A 14417-nucleotide genomic window follows, 5' to 3' on the forward strand; every position below is an offset into this window, starting at 1 on the left:
CCTCCAGCTGTGCTTTTGGTCAATTACTTATTATTTTGATATAACACAACAGAACACACAATGTAATGGAATTGGTCAGTACAACACTAATCAATATTTTTTTTTTTGGATTGTATATTTATTTTGTACATGCGTAAACTGCCCGTTATTAATATGTTACAAACCTTGAACTTTTAAGAAACTACAGCTCAGTACTGCCCTCTATTGGGTCACATGTCGAGTCCCACATCTCACTCATTTGTACTTTATGCACTGGCAAATACTGTATATATATATATATATAAAAAAAAAGACCTGTTGCCAACATCTTATCATGCCAATCAGCTGTGTTTAAGGAAAAGTGAACAAAATGTGGAAATGAGGCACTTTGAAACGTCAACCTGTCATTTTCCACTTTCTCAGACAATGCACGTTGGAGGGTGTTTTTAGACCAGAAGGAATCCGAGTGGCACATTGTTAAGAGGTTGTTTGACTTTAAAAGCACTTCCCCTGCAGAGGCCACGCAGTTCAAGGTCTAATTATGTTTTTACTGTAAACCTGATGTGAGCTCCTCGATGCTGAACACAGGACGGGCTTTTCCAATCGGCCTGTGAAAACATCATTAATCACAACTGCAAGCGTTTGTGCGCCTTCTGACACGTTGATACAACAATATTTTTATTGTTGAGGTTCCAGAAGAATCAGTCCAAATTTATAGTCACCAGGTGTTGTTTTCGGTGGAAACTTTTTTTTGACACCGTTATAATTTGCTCAAGATGCATGCATTTGATCGGGTTATGAGCTTAAGTGTACAAGATTCAATATAATGTATGGCAAAATTAATACAGACAAGTGAAAGAGTCAAAGAAGTGATGACATAATTTGCCTTTTATGGTTGAATAATTCCCGTTTTGCCACTTGGTGTTGGAAGATCGAAACACTGCCATCTAACGGCCAAGAAGGGAAAATGCTCTTAAAGCCAATAGACAACGTCACTCGCCTCAAAGTCACGAGTTTGTAAAAACATGCATAATGCAACAGCTTTAGGAGATGTTTTGTAAACATTTCATTGTATTCTGCACTCGAAGGTTTCATTAAAATTAGCCTTACGTTGAGATTGTAGTCATTGTTGGTAGCAAGTGTTTGGTTTCACGGAAATATACACATTTTGATCATATATATTCTGCACCACAAGAAATCACCTCTACAGAGAGATGATCAGTCAGTTTGCAGATGATCCGGACAGGTAAGTAAATTATTATCCACATACTGATAGCATCATTTAACCATTCAGCTAAACAGTAGCATTGTTTTAACTGACAAGAGTATATTGGCCATATGTTCCAATGCTCTTATTGTAAGTAACAGTTCATAGACCCACGGAAACACAACACAAAAGTAGAAGGTCAGTTGCACTTTATTATTTTGAGGTTGTGATCATGTTAACATTTTTGTTTCTGGAAGTCTTTTCCTGTTTGCGTGGAAAAAGCAGCGTTGGAATGGAGATTTGATTTGAAGTCCCGTTTAACCGTCTCCAGAAATCAAAGCTTGAACCGGTTGACCTGTGTGGAGCGAGACGGCACACGACTGTTGAGAAAATGTTCCTGTTTTTATGAGCCCACATCCAGCAAAATCAGGAAACTCCAGTAAACCGTCGCTAGTTTAATTTAGGTAAACGTCAGCTTCCTTGAGGACTTCCTCTTTCTGACTGAAGTAGTCTCTGAACCAAGAAATATGCTCCTTCTTCTGCTGCACGGTGAGGTAGGGGTTTTTGGACAGACCGGCAACCACGAGCTCCATGAAGTGACGCACTGGCCCCTGTCGAGGGAAGCCGCCCTCCAGGTGCTTCTCTAAGAAGACGTGCTCGTGGAACGAGACGCTGGCCTCTTCCTCCAGACCTAACGCAAAGAAAGAGAACTTCCAATGTGTCAATCTGCCAAACTGTTCGTTAAAATCAGATCCGGGTCGGATTACTCACCGGCTTCATTATCGATTGGATACAGCCACGTTTTGCCCTCTTTGGTCCACTGGATCATTTCCTCGATCCCATTGCGAGGCAAATGGTTCAATGATAGAGACATCTGATGTGCAAAGTCAACGTCCCACAGAGTTGGCCGGGCTGAAAGTATGACATCACTTTTAATGAGCAGATGTTGCAAACGACTTAAATTTGTTATAGGATGTCAAACTTCTCAAATCTTTATATCCAGAAGGAGCAAAGGCAACATTTATAGTATCCCCACAAACTGGACAATATATCAGGTAAGGCTCGAAAAATTTAATCTACAACTAAAATAAAATCTATAAAAACAAAGAAACTGGAAGAAAAAGACAGAGTGACAGATGATTGGCTGGATAGATGGATTTGGGGTTATTCCATGTTACAGCGGCAGAACACAACAACACTATACTGTACTACGTCTGCTTTATTATTTAAGTGATGTATAAATAAACTTATTATTATTTTTATTATTATTATTAATTGGCAGGAAAATCCAGATTAGAAATGAAGATCTCACTCTACTTGAACACTGGGAGGAGCCACTGAGCTGCAATGTGATAAACATCTTTGGATCCCACATCCAAATCTTATTTTAAAAAACAGACAATTCCCAAACACAACAAATGACTCTCTTGTGCAAAGAGTAATTAATATCAGCATTGCTTTAATGATTAAAATAGTTAAATATCTGTATTACCATCTGTTGATTCAATTGCGTCTTCGTCAGTGGGAGGGGAAAAAATGCCGAGCCTTTTCCCAGAGAACAAGCTCCTCCTGAGAAAAAACAATAAACAAAACATTTTGAACACGAGAGCCCCTCTTCAGAAAAGGAACTAAACAGGTATGATCAGTGCTTTTACCGTCTCTGCACACTGGCCAGCTCAGAAGTGATTCCTCTGCTTGGCATGTATCCTCGCCCGTCGTCATCAAACAGGATCTGACCGGCCGGTGAGTTGTTCTGTCGCTTGGAGCTCCTTCCAACCTTCATGTCGGCGATAATCTCTCTGAGAAAATATGGTGGGACCCGTCAGTATGGATTGTTTTCATTTCATTTCACTCATAATAATCCCTAACCCTAACCCAAACAATTACTTCAGAAATGTGAAGTGACACTCGACACACACCCAAGATCGCTGGCGTCCCCTTTCTTCTGCGCTTCAGTCATGGCCTTACGCTTCAGCAGCTGCTTGAGCAGCTCTGACTGGGCCTGCTTCTGGTTTGGGAGAGTAGAAGCGGCTGCAGCTGCTGCTGAAACCAGACCAGGATCCAAGCTTTCACTGTCAAACACAACGCAGAAAGGCTGGAATCGGTGAAGGAAGTGAGGAATCTTGTCAAACACAAGATTGCAGGCCAATACAATATCAAAGTCACTGTGTGTTCACGCATCATCTTAATGTTCTTTTTGCTGCATAACGGGGATGAAATGTTTTATCCTCCAGCTTTTCTCCCACCTCTTGGATGAAGCCTCTCCTGTCGCCTGCTGGAACATACTGAAGGTGCTCTCCATCGCCGGCCTGGACTTCGGCTGTGCATTATAAGTCTGTGTCGTCTTCGGCTTTTTAAGCTTCCTCTTACTGGTAACATCCACTTTCATGGCTCCAAGAAGCTCCAGGAGATTCTCCTTCCCGCTCCTTGCCGCCTCTGTCTTGACTTGTGTTTGTTTAGCCTCAACTTGTTCACTGTTCTCCTCCACCTGCTGCTCTGTGACAGTCTCCTCCACTGCCTTTAACACCACCGTCTCCTGCTGTTGCTCTGTCATCTTTGGTTGGTCTGCATCAACTGGGCCGCCAATTTTCTCCGCATTTGTCGTCTGATCCTGGATGGAGGGGACGTCACCGTCTTTCTTATCACATAATTGGACGGAGCTTGTCCTGAGAGCCTTCACTCCTCCTCCATTCGCAAACCTGAGAAGGAAAACAGAAATACTCATCTTCTTGACACTTTTGGATTGTGAACATCTGAATGGAAGTTAAATTAAGAAACAAAGAAATGTCCAACTTAACGTTATTTTAGCCTAGAATAACTTGTGTGCACAATGAATTGTTGCTAAAAGGTCACTCACAATTGAGAGTGTTCAGTCTCAACTCATGTTCCGCTTTTTTTTTTTAAGCTAATAACCACTTCACTTTGTGTGACCTTTAACATGTCACTGGTAATGTAAACCTAAGGATCTTATCGAAGCCTTAACATTTCAACACGCTTTTAACTGGCGGATGAAGGCAGAGATTTAAATGAGAAGTAAACACCAATGCACAGTAGTTAAGTATAACAAAACATGTTGGAAAGTGTCACATTTACCATGTTACTAAATATTTCATGGGTTGCAGCTTGAAATTTGGAAAAAGTTTGATTCATGGTCTAGACATCCTCCACAAGCACAACATAAACGTGTGCAAGTTTGTTGGGATAGACCCTTTTCTCTCCGTGACTATAAACTTACATTGAGCTCCATGTGAAAAGATACGTCTGAAGTAAACGTCAATCTGAAGGTCCCGCCCACCAAAACAGATAATGTACCTGATGACCGTGATCGTCACAGTTATTATATAAACAAGTTAAATCTATCCAATCTTAATCTAACATCTTAACACGTTCTTCAACGAGTGGCTCGCACGAACTGCTGCAGTGGTAATGTTAAATCTGTTCATCAGTTTTGCTTGTTGAGTCCTGATGACCGTAAATGTCAGAACTCACCTGAAAACTGGAGCTGAAGCTTTGTCACATTTAGCCGCCGACAAACACAAATCATAAACACCGACCGAGGGGCATCCAGGCGCAGAAACGGCCCGAAATAAAAACCTAAACATGATTATTTCAAGCAACGTCCTTCCACGCTCCAGACGTTCGTCTCTGTTGCAACGGCATAAGGTCACCCCAGGAAACTCAAGGAGAATCAAAGGTTCCGGTCTCCACTGTGTTCTTATTTAAATTCAGGTTTCTCTTTAGAAACCTACATACTTAAAACATTTTTTTTAATCATGAAACGCTTCGTTGTTCGTTAGATAATTTAATTAGGAGCTTTGCAAATTGTTCACCGACAAGATTATAAAGCACTTAGACACCAGAGACAGCATTGGACTTTTTTGTTCACATTATCCGCTTGTGCACTCATCAATATTTATTTACAGTACCTCTTTATACAAATATAAAGAGGTACTCTATACATATTGATATTTAGTATTATTACGTATTTGATTTGATAGAATTTACCTCTAACATTAATAAACTAGTTCCATTCTATTCCATCCCATTTGAATAAATAAATAAATAAATAAATAAATAAATAAATAAATAAATAAATAAATAAATAAATAAATAAATAAATAAATAAATAAATAATCAAGCTTCGCCATGGTTCCGCCTTCCTTAGTTGAAGTCTCGCGATATCTCGGCCTGAACGTGAGTCAAAATGGCGACGGAACATAAGCGCTAATTCAGTGGCGGAGCTTGCAGCTGCAGTCGGTGAATTAGTTTGTGATTTACGCCGTAAGATGGAGATTTGTAGCGAAGATACAGCCCTGCCATACCCTTACGGTTGCATACACTGAGCGATTTTATTCGATTGAGTTCCCGCAGAGACTCCTAAAGGATAAGCGCAACTTCACACAGGTAAAATCGTTAACGGAAGCTAAGTTGTTAGCATAGCAAGCTAGCACACATCCATTTTTTTGTGCAGCACAAGTTAATTTAAAACATGTATTAAGTTCACATAAAGCGCATGAGTGATGCCGTGGGTTAGTTGTGCAATGAGTGTTCAGTGATCGGGGTGAATATACTTTTGCGGTGTGTTTTGTGTCGCTTGTCGCCAGTTCCGTGTTGTTCCGTCTAAGTGGATAACCCGCTCTCTGGGAAGCTCAGTGTGTTTGTTTACACACTCCCAAGTATTCAACAAACCAGATAAACGCGGGCTTTTTTTTCCATATTCTACAATTTTACAACAATATATTAAATAAATGCATTTACTTTCGTGAGAAAATGTTGGCGCTTGTTCAATCACATCAAGTTGAAATGTACATAGTCCCATCATTTCAGTGTTTGGGTTGTATCTGATGTTTGTATTATTCAGACCTTGTTAGGTTTACACGTTTTAACTGTGGTAATATTTGGTTTAATAACAAACTTATATCAATATAGGTGAATATTTAAATCTATGCTGAAACCCGCCTGCACGCTTGAATACACATATATAATTATGTTATATTCTACCTGTTTGTCTAGTTATGTGGTAATCACCTGTTGTCCCACCAGACTTCGACCTATTAGCTATACTGTACCATTAAGCAACTAAATTAGTACCAAACCACATCAGACTCATCACAATACCTCGACTTCCTTCTACTTTGTACAACTGATGTGTGAAGAATCACAATCAAGCTTGAGACAGCTTCCTGGATATTTTATATAATAAATTAATGAAAAAAAGAGTAACCCAAACACATCGCTTGCTACTTTATTACAAGGGGACACTCATCAACAATGTGGCGGTCAATGTTTTGATTGAAGCTTGTGCTCGTTCTGATACAAATAACCACTCTGTCGCCAATAGCCTTAAGTTCCGCTCTCACACTTAAGAAATGAACAGTTTATCTGTCCAACAATGTCCTAATGGAGGTTACTAATTGTATTATGAAGACATAGCTGTCACAACAATGAAAGCAGGCCAACATTTCTGACCCACTGAAAGAGGAGTATCAAGAAACAACTCCCAGAAAGCTTGCCCACCATTATTTTCATACACACAGCTCACGTTATGCTTTTTTTTATGTTAAAATGGCAGAGCCGTGTGCTTTGTTGTGGTAGCCATGGCAGAGGAACGTCGGCAGAAGCAGTGCTCCGTCGTCCTTCCCACAGAGTCGATGAAGGCCATGGCGGAGTCTGTGGGAGTAGGACAGCTGCAGGAGGAGAGCTGTGCAGCTCTAAGTGAAGAGGTCAGCTATCGAATAAAGGAAATTGCACAGGTAATGTACAGATGTGGCCCCGAATTGCTGTCGATTCCGTTGCGTTAAGAATTGTTTTATATCGTAACTGACATCGGTACAAGTTCAATGTTTACTCTGTGGTTTCTTTCCATTGCTTCCCTCTATATAGGATGCTCTGAAATTTATGCATCATGGAAAGAGACGAAAATTAACCACCAATGACATAGATAATGCTCTCAAGCTAAAAAATGTGGAGGTAAGCGGCCACGTCAACATCAGTTGTGGTGAAAATCATGATTATATCACACACAAAAACTGAAGTTGATCTAAATGCTGCTTTGTTTTTTTTTTGTTTTGTTTTTTCCTTTAGCCTCTCTATGGGTTCCAGTCTCAAGAGTTTATACCGTTTCGCTTCGCAAGCGGTGGTGGCAGAGAGCTTCATTTCTACGAGGAAAAGGAAGTCGATCTCAGCGACATTATAAACACACCGCTCCCCAGAGTTCCACTAGACGTCTCTCTTAAAGGTAAGCGATTCATCAGGAGCACATGCAGTTTGACTCCGTCATGCTGTGTTGGCGGGATGGTGAATCAACAACATGTTTGTGGTTCCACAGCTCACTGGTTAAGTATTGAGGGAGTGCAGCCTTCTATTCCTGAAAATCCACCTCCAGGTTCGTCCTATAATTTTTTTCTTCCTGGAAAGGTAAAAACAGTGTCTTTCAATTAAAAAATAAACGAGATTCATGTTTAACTTCTCAACTTTCAGTACCAAAAGAGCAACAAAAAGCAGAATCTACAGAGCCCCTCAAAGTGGTTAAACCTGGTCAGGAGGAGGAAGGCACAATTCAAGGAAAGAGTCAGGGCACGACGCCCCCTGATGGCAAAGGTGTGTACAAGATGATGTGATTGAACTTGTTTGATCTTCTCCTTCCCTGACCCTGTTTTGTTGATTGGAGTCACTTCATAATGGGTTTGTTTGCAGGAAAAGAAAAGGGGCTAATAAGGTTGAAACCTCGCAGCACTCACGAGCTGTCTGTCGAACAGCAGCTCTACTACAAAGAGATCACAGAAGCATGTGTCGGCTCCTGTGAAGCCAAGAGAGCGGTCAGTCGATGTTTTCTACATGCACAATTCTACTAATGACAAGTGGTTAAATGAATACTTGACATTGAGCAGAATTTATCGTCTATATTTACAGGAAGCCTTGCAGAGTATTGCTACTGATCCTGGACTGTACCAAATGCTTCCGAGATTCAGCACATTTATTTCCGAAGGGGTACGTATGTTTTGAACTTTACCTAATGTTCAGAAATTATGACACAAAAACATAATTGCGTATTTGCTGAAAGTGCTGATTTCATGCTCTGCTTAAAGGTTCGTGTAAATGTGGTGCAAAACAACTTAGCTCTTCTGATTTATCTAATGCGGATGGTAAAAGCTCTCATGGACAACCCAACTTTGTATTTGGAGAAATATGTAAGTATAAAAAAACTTGCCAATTTAATCAAATAATACTCAAAACATGCCTTTTAATGGAGTCTTTTTCTTTTCTTTTTTTCCCCCTGTAGCTCCATGAGCTCATCCCAGCGGTGGTCACCTGCATAGTGAGTAAGCAGCTCTGTTTACGACCCGATGTTGACAACCACTGGGCTTTACGAGACTTTGCCGCTCGTCTGATGGCCCAAAGTTGTAAAACTTTCAGTACGACAACCAACAACATCCAGTCCCGGATTACCAAGACTTTCACCAAGGTGAGTTTAGGCATCGCGACATATTTTGAGTCAAAGACTCTTAGTCTTTTTTGACTTTATATTAATACAAGAAAACCATCTAATCCTTTAAATTATATCGATCTGTTTTCAGAGTTGGTTGGACGAGAAAACTCAGTGGACGACACGTTACGGCTGCATCGCTGGGCTCGCTGAACTGGGAGCAGATGTAAATGAAAATTTATTAGCTTTTTTTTTTTCTTCCCTTGTTTTTGCTTCATATTGGTGCCAACCTCCTGCTTTTTGCTCTTCGCAGGTAATTAAGACGTTGATCCTTCCTCGGCTTACTGTAGAGGGTGCTCGCATCAAAGCAGTGAATGAAGGACCTGTTGTCTCCAACATTGATAAGATCGGCGCTGACCATGTTCAGAGCCTCCTGCTGGTAATAAATCAAACTACGATAGCATCTCGCACCTCGTCGTTTGAATTACGTTGACCCTTTCTTTGTCTTTTTCTTTTAAAGAAACACTGCGCCAGTGTCATTGCAAAGATACGACCTCAGGCAGACAACTTGGAGCAGTATCGGACAGACTACGGTTACCTTGGGCCGATGCTCTGCTCTCATGTAATGAAGGCCCGGACTCAAGCGGCGTTGCAAGCTCAGCAAGTCAACAGGACCACGTTAACAATCACACAGGTACTGACGACCGGTTTAGAACTGTCCGTTATAATACAAGCTGGTGTAGAAGGACTACTAAATTAAGTTGATGTGAAACCACAGGCCAACAGGGATTGTGTAATTGAGAAAACACGTGAATGTAAAGTCATGTAGTGCCGTCTCTAAACGCCCGGTGACTCTTTGTTGCAGCCTCGTCCCACCCTGTCAGTCTCTCAAAGTGGGCTAAGTGGGTCGACAGGTCCTCGCACTCCCAGTATCATCAAGGTACCAAGCTCACTCACCCTGATGTCCCCCCGGCCTGGTACTCCATCGCAGCCCTCTCCCCCAGCGACAAAGTACATCGTCATGGCAACCAGTGCTGGAGCTGCCTCCACCCAGCAGGTACTTCAGTTTTTCAGTTTCACGTCCACCGAAATGTTGACAGCGCTGGAAGGGTGCTTTTATATCCCTGTGTTGATCGCTATATATATATATATATATATATATATATATATATACAGAGCAGAATGTACATTTCTTCTTTTCCTCCTTCCTGCAGGTCATAACCATCAGCTCTTCCCAGTCGGCCTCACCAGTTACCAGTACGGTTCCCAGTGCGACTTCCACCCTGCAGCCTCTGGTAAAGCTGGACTCCGGCAGTGGCCCCGGACTGACGAGTTCACGACCAATGCAGAAGTACATCGTCGTATCTTTGCCTTCATCTGCCTCCTCCTCTCTGGAGCCCAAGAGCTCGGTGCTGTCCACCTCAATTTCCTCGACCTCATTAGACACAGGGATGAAGCTAGACCGGTCCGAGTCTCCGGGAGCGAGCACACAGTCGCCACACTGAGACTATTTGTATTGATAGTGGAGATTCTTACCATGTTGGAGCAGCTGAACACACGAGGAGATGTGTTTGGGCTGAACTTGAAAGGGTTAACTCTGGAGGGGGGGGATACGAGAACTCTTGGCTGATGAAGAGTAAAATGTGACCAGACATTGAAAATATATCGATGCCCAACAAAAAAAAAAAAAAAAAAATCAATGGATCAATCTGTGATATCTTTTATGTTTCAGCTTATATTCTAATTGATTTCATGTTCTTTTTTTTTTTTTTTTTACCCTACAATAAATCAGATTTTGTATGAAACCCTTTTTGTGGATATGTTTTATATCATAAGTATGAAATGTTTGATGTGTTGACGTCACAAGATATATAATCTATGCTTAGTTTATATCTTTCCTATCGTTTATAAATTAGTCATACATAATTGTTTTAAGGGGCTTGAATTAACTTATCTTTATGACTAAGCTCTGATTTTAATCTGAATGTTTTGTCCTATTTCGAAACTGGAAAGACGACTCGAAGCACTTTCGGTTTGTAAACTCAGTGAATGTTTGTTGTGTCGCTTCAGTTAAACGTATACATTTGACTGACAACTGAATGGAAAGTCAGAAAATACCGAGTTGTAGTTTTTGCCCCTGTTATAGAGGTGAATTTCAGAATATGTGCTGCGACAAAAGACACGAGACATTGAGGATCAAGTCAAGATCACTGAAGTCGCTTTACTACAACGACCGAGAAAATACAGGGGACCTTTGTCAAATAGACCTTTAGTGTGTCATTTACACTGATGAATCATAGACTTTATTTTCCCAGAGCAGGAATTGCACACATGTGCTGAGCCACTAGCTCATAAATCATTAATGTAGAATGACCCAGCAGATACAGCAAAAGGACACGATCATCGTTAATGTTTTCCTAAAGCTTCATAGTTTAGTCAAGTTTCTACAGGATTTCATCTCACAAGATACAAACCTTGGGGTTTTTTGGCCATTTTCTCAAAAATCATGATCATGAATAATCCTTTTATTTAAGTCTATCAAATATAAACATTGCACGATATCTGAATGCATGCGGTATTATAATTAAAACATAGCAGGCAAATCGTTCTAAGTCTAATTTTCTTGTTTCGTGCACAGGTTCTCAAAACTGATGAAGCTTTTTAGATGAGAACTGAAACGTCTTCCAAACCTAAAACAAGTCCACGACTTTTGAAAAGAAATGTTGTTGGTGCACAATATTATTAAGGCTTTATGTCCGAGAGAGAGAGAGAGAGAGAGTTGTTGGTGTTTTTTTCAAATACGTATGCAATTTGTTGAAGAATATTAGAGATGATGCTAAAGCGTGGACTCTATAAATTAGTTACACATTGTTGTTTTCGGAGCTTGAATTAACTATATCATATCATCTTTACCGATAAGCTCCCATCATTAAATCGACGTTTCGTCTTAGTTTTAAAACCGGAAGTACTACTCGAAGCGCTTCCGGTTTACAAACGCCGTGAATGTCAGTGTTGTGTCGCTTGAGTTTACCGGTGAACACGTGGAGAGTCGACTGAAAACTCAACGCAAAGTCAGAAGAAGCCGAGTTGAAGCTTTCCGCTCCTGCTGTCGAGATGAATTTCAGAATTCGTGCTGCGACGAAAGAGGACTGCAGAGACATATCGAGGATGATCACGGTGGGTCAGGATCGCTAAAGTCGCTTTACGACAACGACATTCACGAGCTTTAATTGCGCGTTTAAAACACTTTTCATCAGCGTTTACATGCACGATTTGTTTGACAGATTGCTTACTGAAAACATTTTAATTTCAGGAGTTGGCGGTTTATGAAAACATGCCGGACCAGGTGGAGATCTCCCATGAAGGTACTGTACTGTGTTTTTATAGAGGAAAATACAGGGGACCTCCATGGAAAATAGCTTTTGTGTCATTTACACTTTTTATTTATTTTACCAGAGCGGGAATAGCACACATGTACTGAGCAACTAGTTCATAAATCATCAACGTAGAATGGCCCAGAAGGTACAGCAGGACACTCTGCAGGCCTCATTGATGTTTTCTTTTCTAAAAGTTCATCCACAAAACTAGAAAATGGTGAAAAGAAATACACATGCATGCAAAACTAGAGGCATCAGTGTATGTCTTGGAGTTTTGTGTTTGTTTACATAAATATTCAAGATTTAAACCTTGGTTTTGCGGGCTATTTTCTCAAAAATTATAACATTTGCAGGATTTTTTGTGTGATTTTCTTGTTGGGGAGAAATACCCCCCGGGAGAGGGGGTTATGAAGGTGCACAGAAAGTGCAATTTGTTCTTGAAATTGTTAAGTTGTTTGTAAAACGTATATCCTCGTAATGTTTTCACTAATAGTGCAAAATCGTATATTATCTAAAAAGTCATAACCACATACTGTTACCAAAGTCAGAAAGAGTTTGTTGTTTGAAATACAAAGGATTGAGAGACTTATAATTGCAAACTATCATATTAACATATTCAACAATAATAAAATAGTTTTCTCCCACTTTCATGCAAAACGTTGAGAATTGAAACAAATTCCAACCCTGATGCAAGTCCTCTTATTTTGAAAAGAAATGGCGATGCATGGTCGAGGCTTCTTAGGTGTATTGCACACGATACTTTTTGGGTGCCACTGTTTTGATGGACTCTGCATTGTGATCATCCAGCCTGCTCATAAATAAATAATTTCCAACAGAAGTTGAAACCTACAGACCAAACACCTCCGCAGATTGAAGATGAGAAACAAAGAATTCAAGCTGGTGATGGTGTGAAAAGTTCTACATGTGAGGAGGTAGGGAATGTATTCACTCCTTCACATAGTAATGTGTAGAGCTTTTACACACACCGAGGAAATACGTGACTTGGTGTGATGATGTGTTGTTGCCTGGAGGTTGTTTTCAAACATCTCGGTATAAATTACCTGGCGTTTCAACTGTTAAGAGCGAGCGCTGAGGGCTGTGTGTGAAACCTGTACCAAGTCAAACATGTGGATCACAATGCTTCCAAATGTCATTCACTTGTTAAAAAAACAACAACAAATTGTCACTTTATAAATGGGGCCAAATGCACTTATTATAATTTTTCTGTTAAAACATGGATTATGTGCATTTGTGTAAATGTGTCTGGGTTTCACTGCAGAGCTGGAGCGTGACGGTTTCGGCCAGAATCCTTTCTTTGAATGCCTCGTTGCAGAAGTGCCCGACGAGCATAAATCTAAAGACGGTAAGACTTTTCCCCGTGTGGATGCAAAGGTTTATATTCCACCTTTCTTACCACTAACAGTCTTTTACTTATTGCATAAAAGAACATGCAAATTTAGTAGGTCACAAGTTGTAAACAATGCACAGAAATTCAGGCGTTATTTTAGATTGTATAAATATTTGGATGTTTCCTTTCTGTTCACACAGGATTCACAGTTGTAGGATACGCCTTTTATTTTTACACCTACAGTACATGGAGGGGACGGTGTATATACCTGGAGGACCTGTATGTGATGCAAGAATTCAGAGGTACGATGCGTGTTAAGACACTTAAACAGAACGGCTTGAATATAATTTTTTTTTTGCACTATTAATAAATGTTATTTACATAAGTCTCCACATTTCTTTTTATCAATGTTTTCTGTAGGAAAGGGCATTGGCAAGGGTTTACTCTCCAAAGTTGCTGAGGTAAGGATGCCCTTTTTTCTGCTGGTTTTTGTGCATACTTTTTGTCTGCTTTTTAAAAAAAAAAGAAATTGTCGTAACGTCTTAAAAGTGCCTGATTAATGATGTCACTGCATTTTTCTTGTCAGGTGGGGAAGGACAAGCAGTGTGTGCGACTGCAGCTGTCTGTATTGGATTGGAATACTCCATCCCGAGACTTCTATGCTGCGAAAGGAGCTCAGGACCTGACTGTGAGCGAAGGCTGGCACTTCATACGGTTTGATGGACAAGACCTGGACAACTTAGCAAATGAAGCTCCTAAAGAGTGAGAAACAGCCAAGGAACGGTGTGAACTATATCCTGTTGTCTATAATTATGTCATCAGTCTTATAAGATCATGCCACAAACACAAGCCCAGTAAACGTTGTTTCTCCTGAATTAGTAAATCTCAAGCTAAACCTAGGCACAAATCAGATCTAGAATCAAGACGTCGTATATAAAACAATTGTTGTAAACTGATTTACTTCATCTGGATGTTAGTTTATTTCTTTTTTTTTTTACATTGCAGACACTAATAATGTTTTGAGATGTGTATTTGTCAATCTATTTGAAGTCTTTGCCTATACAGATAATATCCAGTAGG

General features: G+C 40.4%; 3 protein-coding genes across 5 annotated transcripts; 2 read left to right on the forward strand and 1 right to left on the reverse strand.

Annotated features, from left to right (window-relative positions):
- Window positions 1–1395: 1395 nt before the first annotated feature.
- Window positions 1396–4822, reverse strand: mrps31 (mitochondrial ribosomal protein S31). Its single transcript, XM_080508949.1, has 7 exons — window positions 4676–4822; window positions 3433–3885; window positions 3106–3258; window positions 2842–2985; window positions 2679–2755; window positions 1958–2098; window positions 1396–1877 (listed from the first exon to the last, which is right to left on the reverse strand). The coding sequence occupies exons 1-7, from the start codon at window positions 4786–4788 to the stop codon at window positions 1642–1644; spliced, it is 1317 nt and encodes a 438-aa protein (XP_080365075.1). The 5' UTR covers window positions 4789–4822; the 3' UTR covers window positions 1396–1641.
- Window positions 4823–5404: 582 nt separating this feature from the next.
- Window positions 5405–10338, forward strand: taf6 (TAF6 RNA polymerase II, TATA box binding protein (TBP)-associated factor). Of its 3 annotated transcripts, none has more exons than XM_080509429.1 (15): window positions 5405–5590; window positions 6759–6939; window positions 7070–7156; window positions 7271–7424; window positions 7515–7571; window positions 7667–7786; window positions 7883–8004; window positions 8099–8176; window positions 8275–8376; window positions 8469–8651; window positions 8764–8838; window positions 8926–9051; window positions 9133–9306; window positions 9478–9669; window positions 9827–10338. In XM_080509429.1, exons 2-15 carry the CDS (start codon window positions 6784–6786, stop codon window positions 10115–10117), a joined length of 1917 nt encoding a protein of 638 aa, XP_080365555.1. In that variant the 5' UTR covers window positions 5405–5590; window positions 6759–6783; the 3' UTR covers window positions 10118–10338. The 3 variants fall into 3 exon arrangements, with proteins under 3 accessions (XP_080365555.1, XP_080365557.1, XP_080365556.1); XM_080509431.1 differs by having other exon boundaries at window positions 6782–6939; XM_080509430.1 differs by lacking the exon at window positions 5405–5590 and having other exon boundaries at window positions 6711–6939.
- Window positions 10339–11672: 1334 nt separating this feature from the next.
- sat2b (spermidine/spermine N1-acetyltransferase family member 2b) lies at window positions 11673–14105 on the forward strand. The gene is made up of 6 exons (XM_080509184.1): window positions 11673–11789; window positions 11926–11977; window positions 13269–13352; window positions 13538–13639; window positions 13758–13798; window positions 13924–14105. Exons 1-6 carry the CDS (start codon window positions 11727–11729, stop codon window positions 14101–14103), a joined length of 522 nt encoding a protein of 173 aa, XP_080365310.1. The 5' UTR covers window positions 11673–11726; the 3' UTR covers window positions 14104–14105.
- The last annotated feature ends 312 nt before the right edge of the window (window positions 14106–14417 follow it).

The sequence above is a fragment of the Blennius ocellaris genome (genome assembly GCF_963422515.1).
Source record: "Blennius ocellaris genome assembly, chromosome: 14".
NCBI classification, from domain to species: domain Eukaryota; kingdom Metazoa; phylum Chordata; class Actinopteri; order Blenniiformes; family Blenniidae; genus Blennius; species Blennius ocellaris.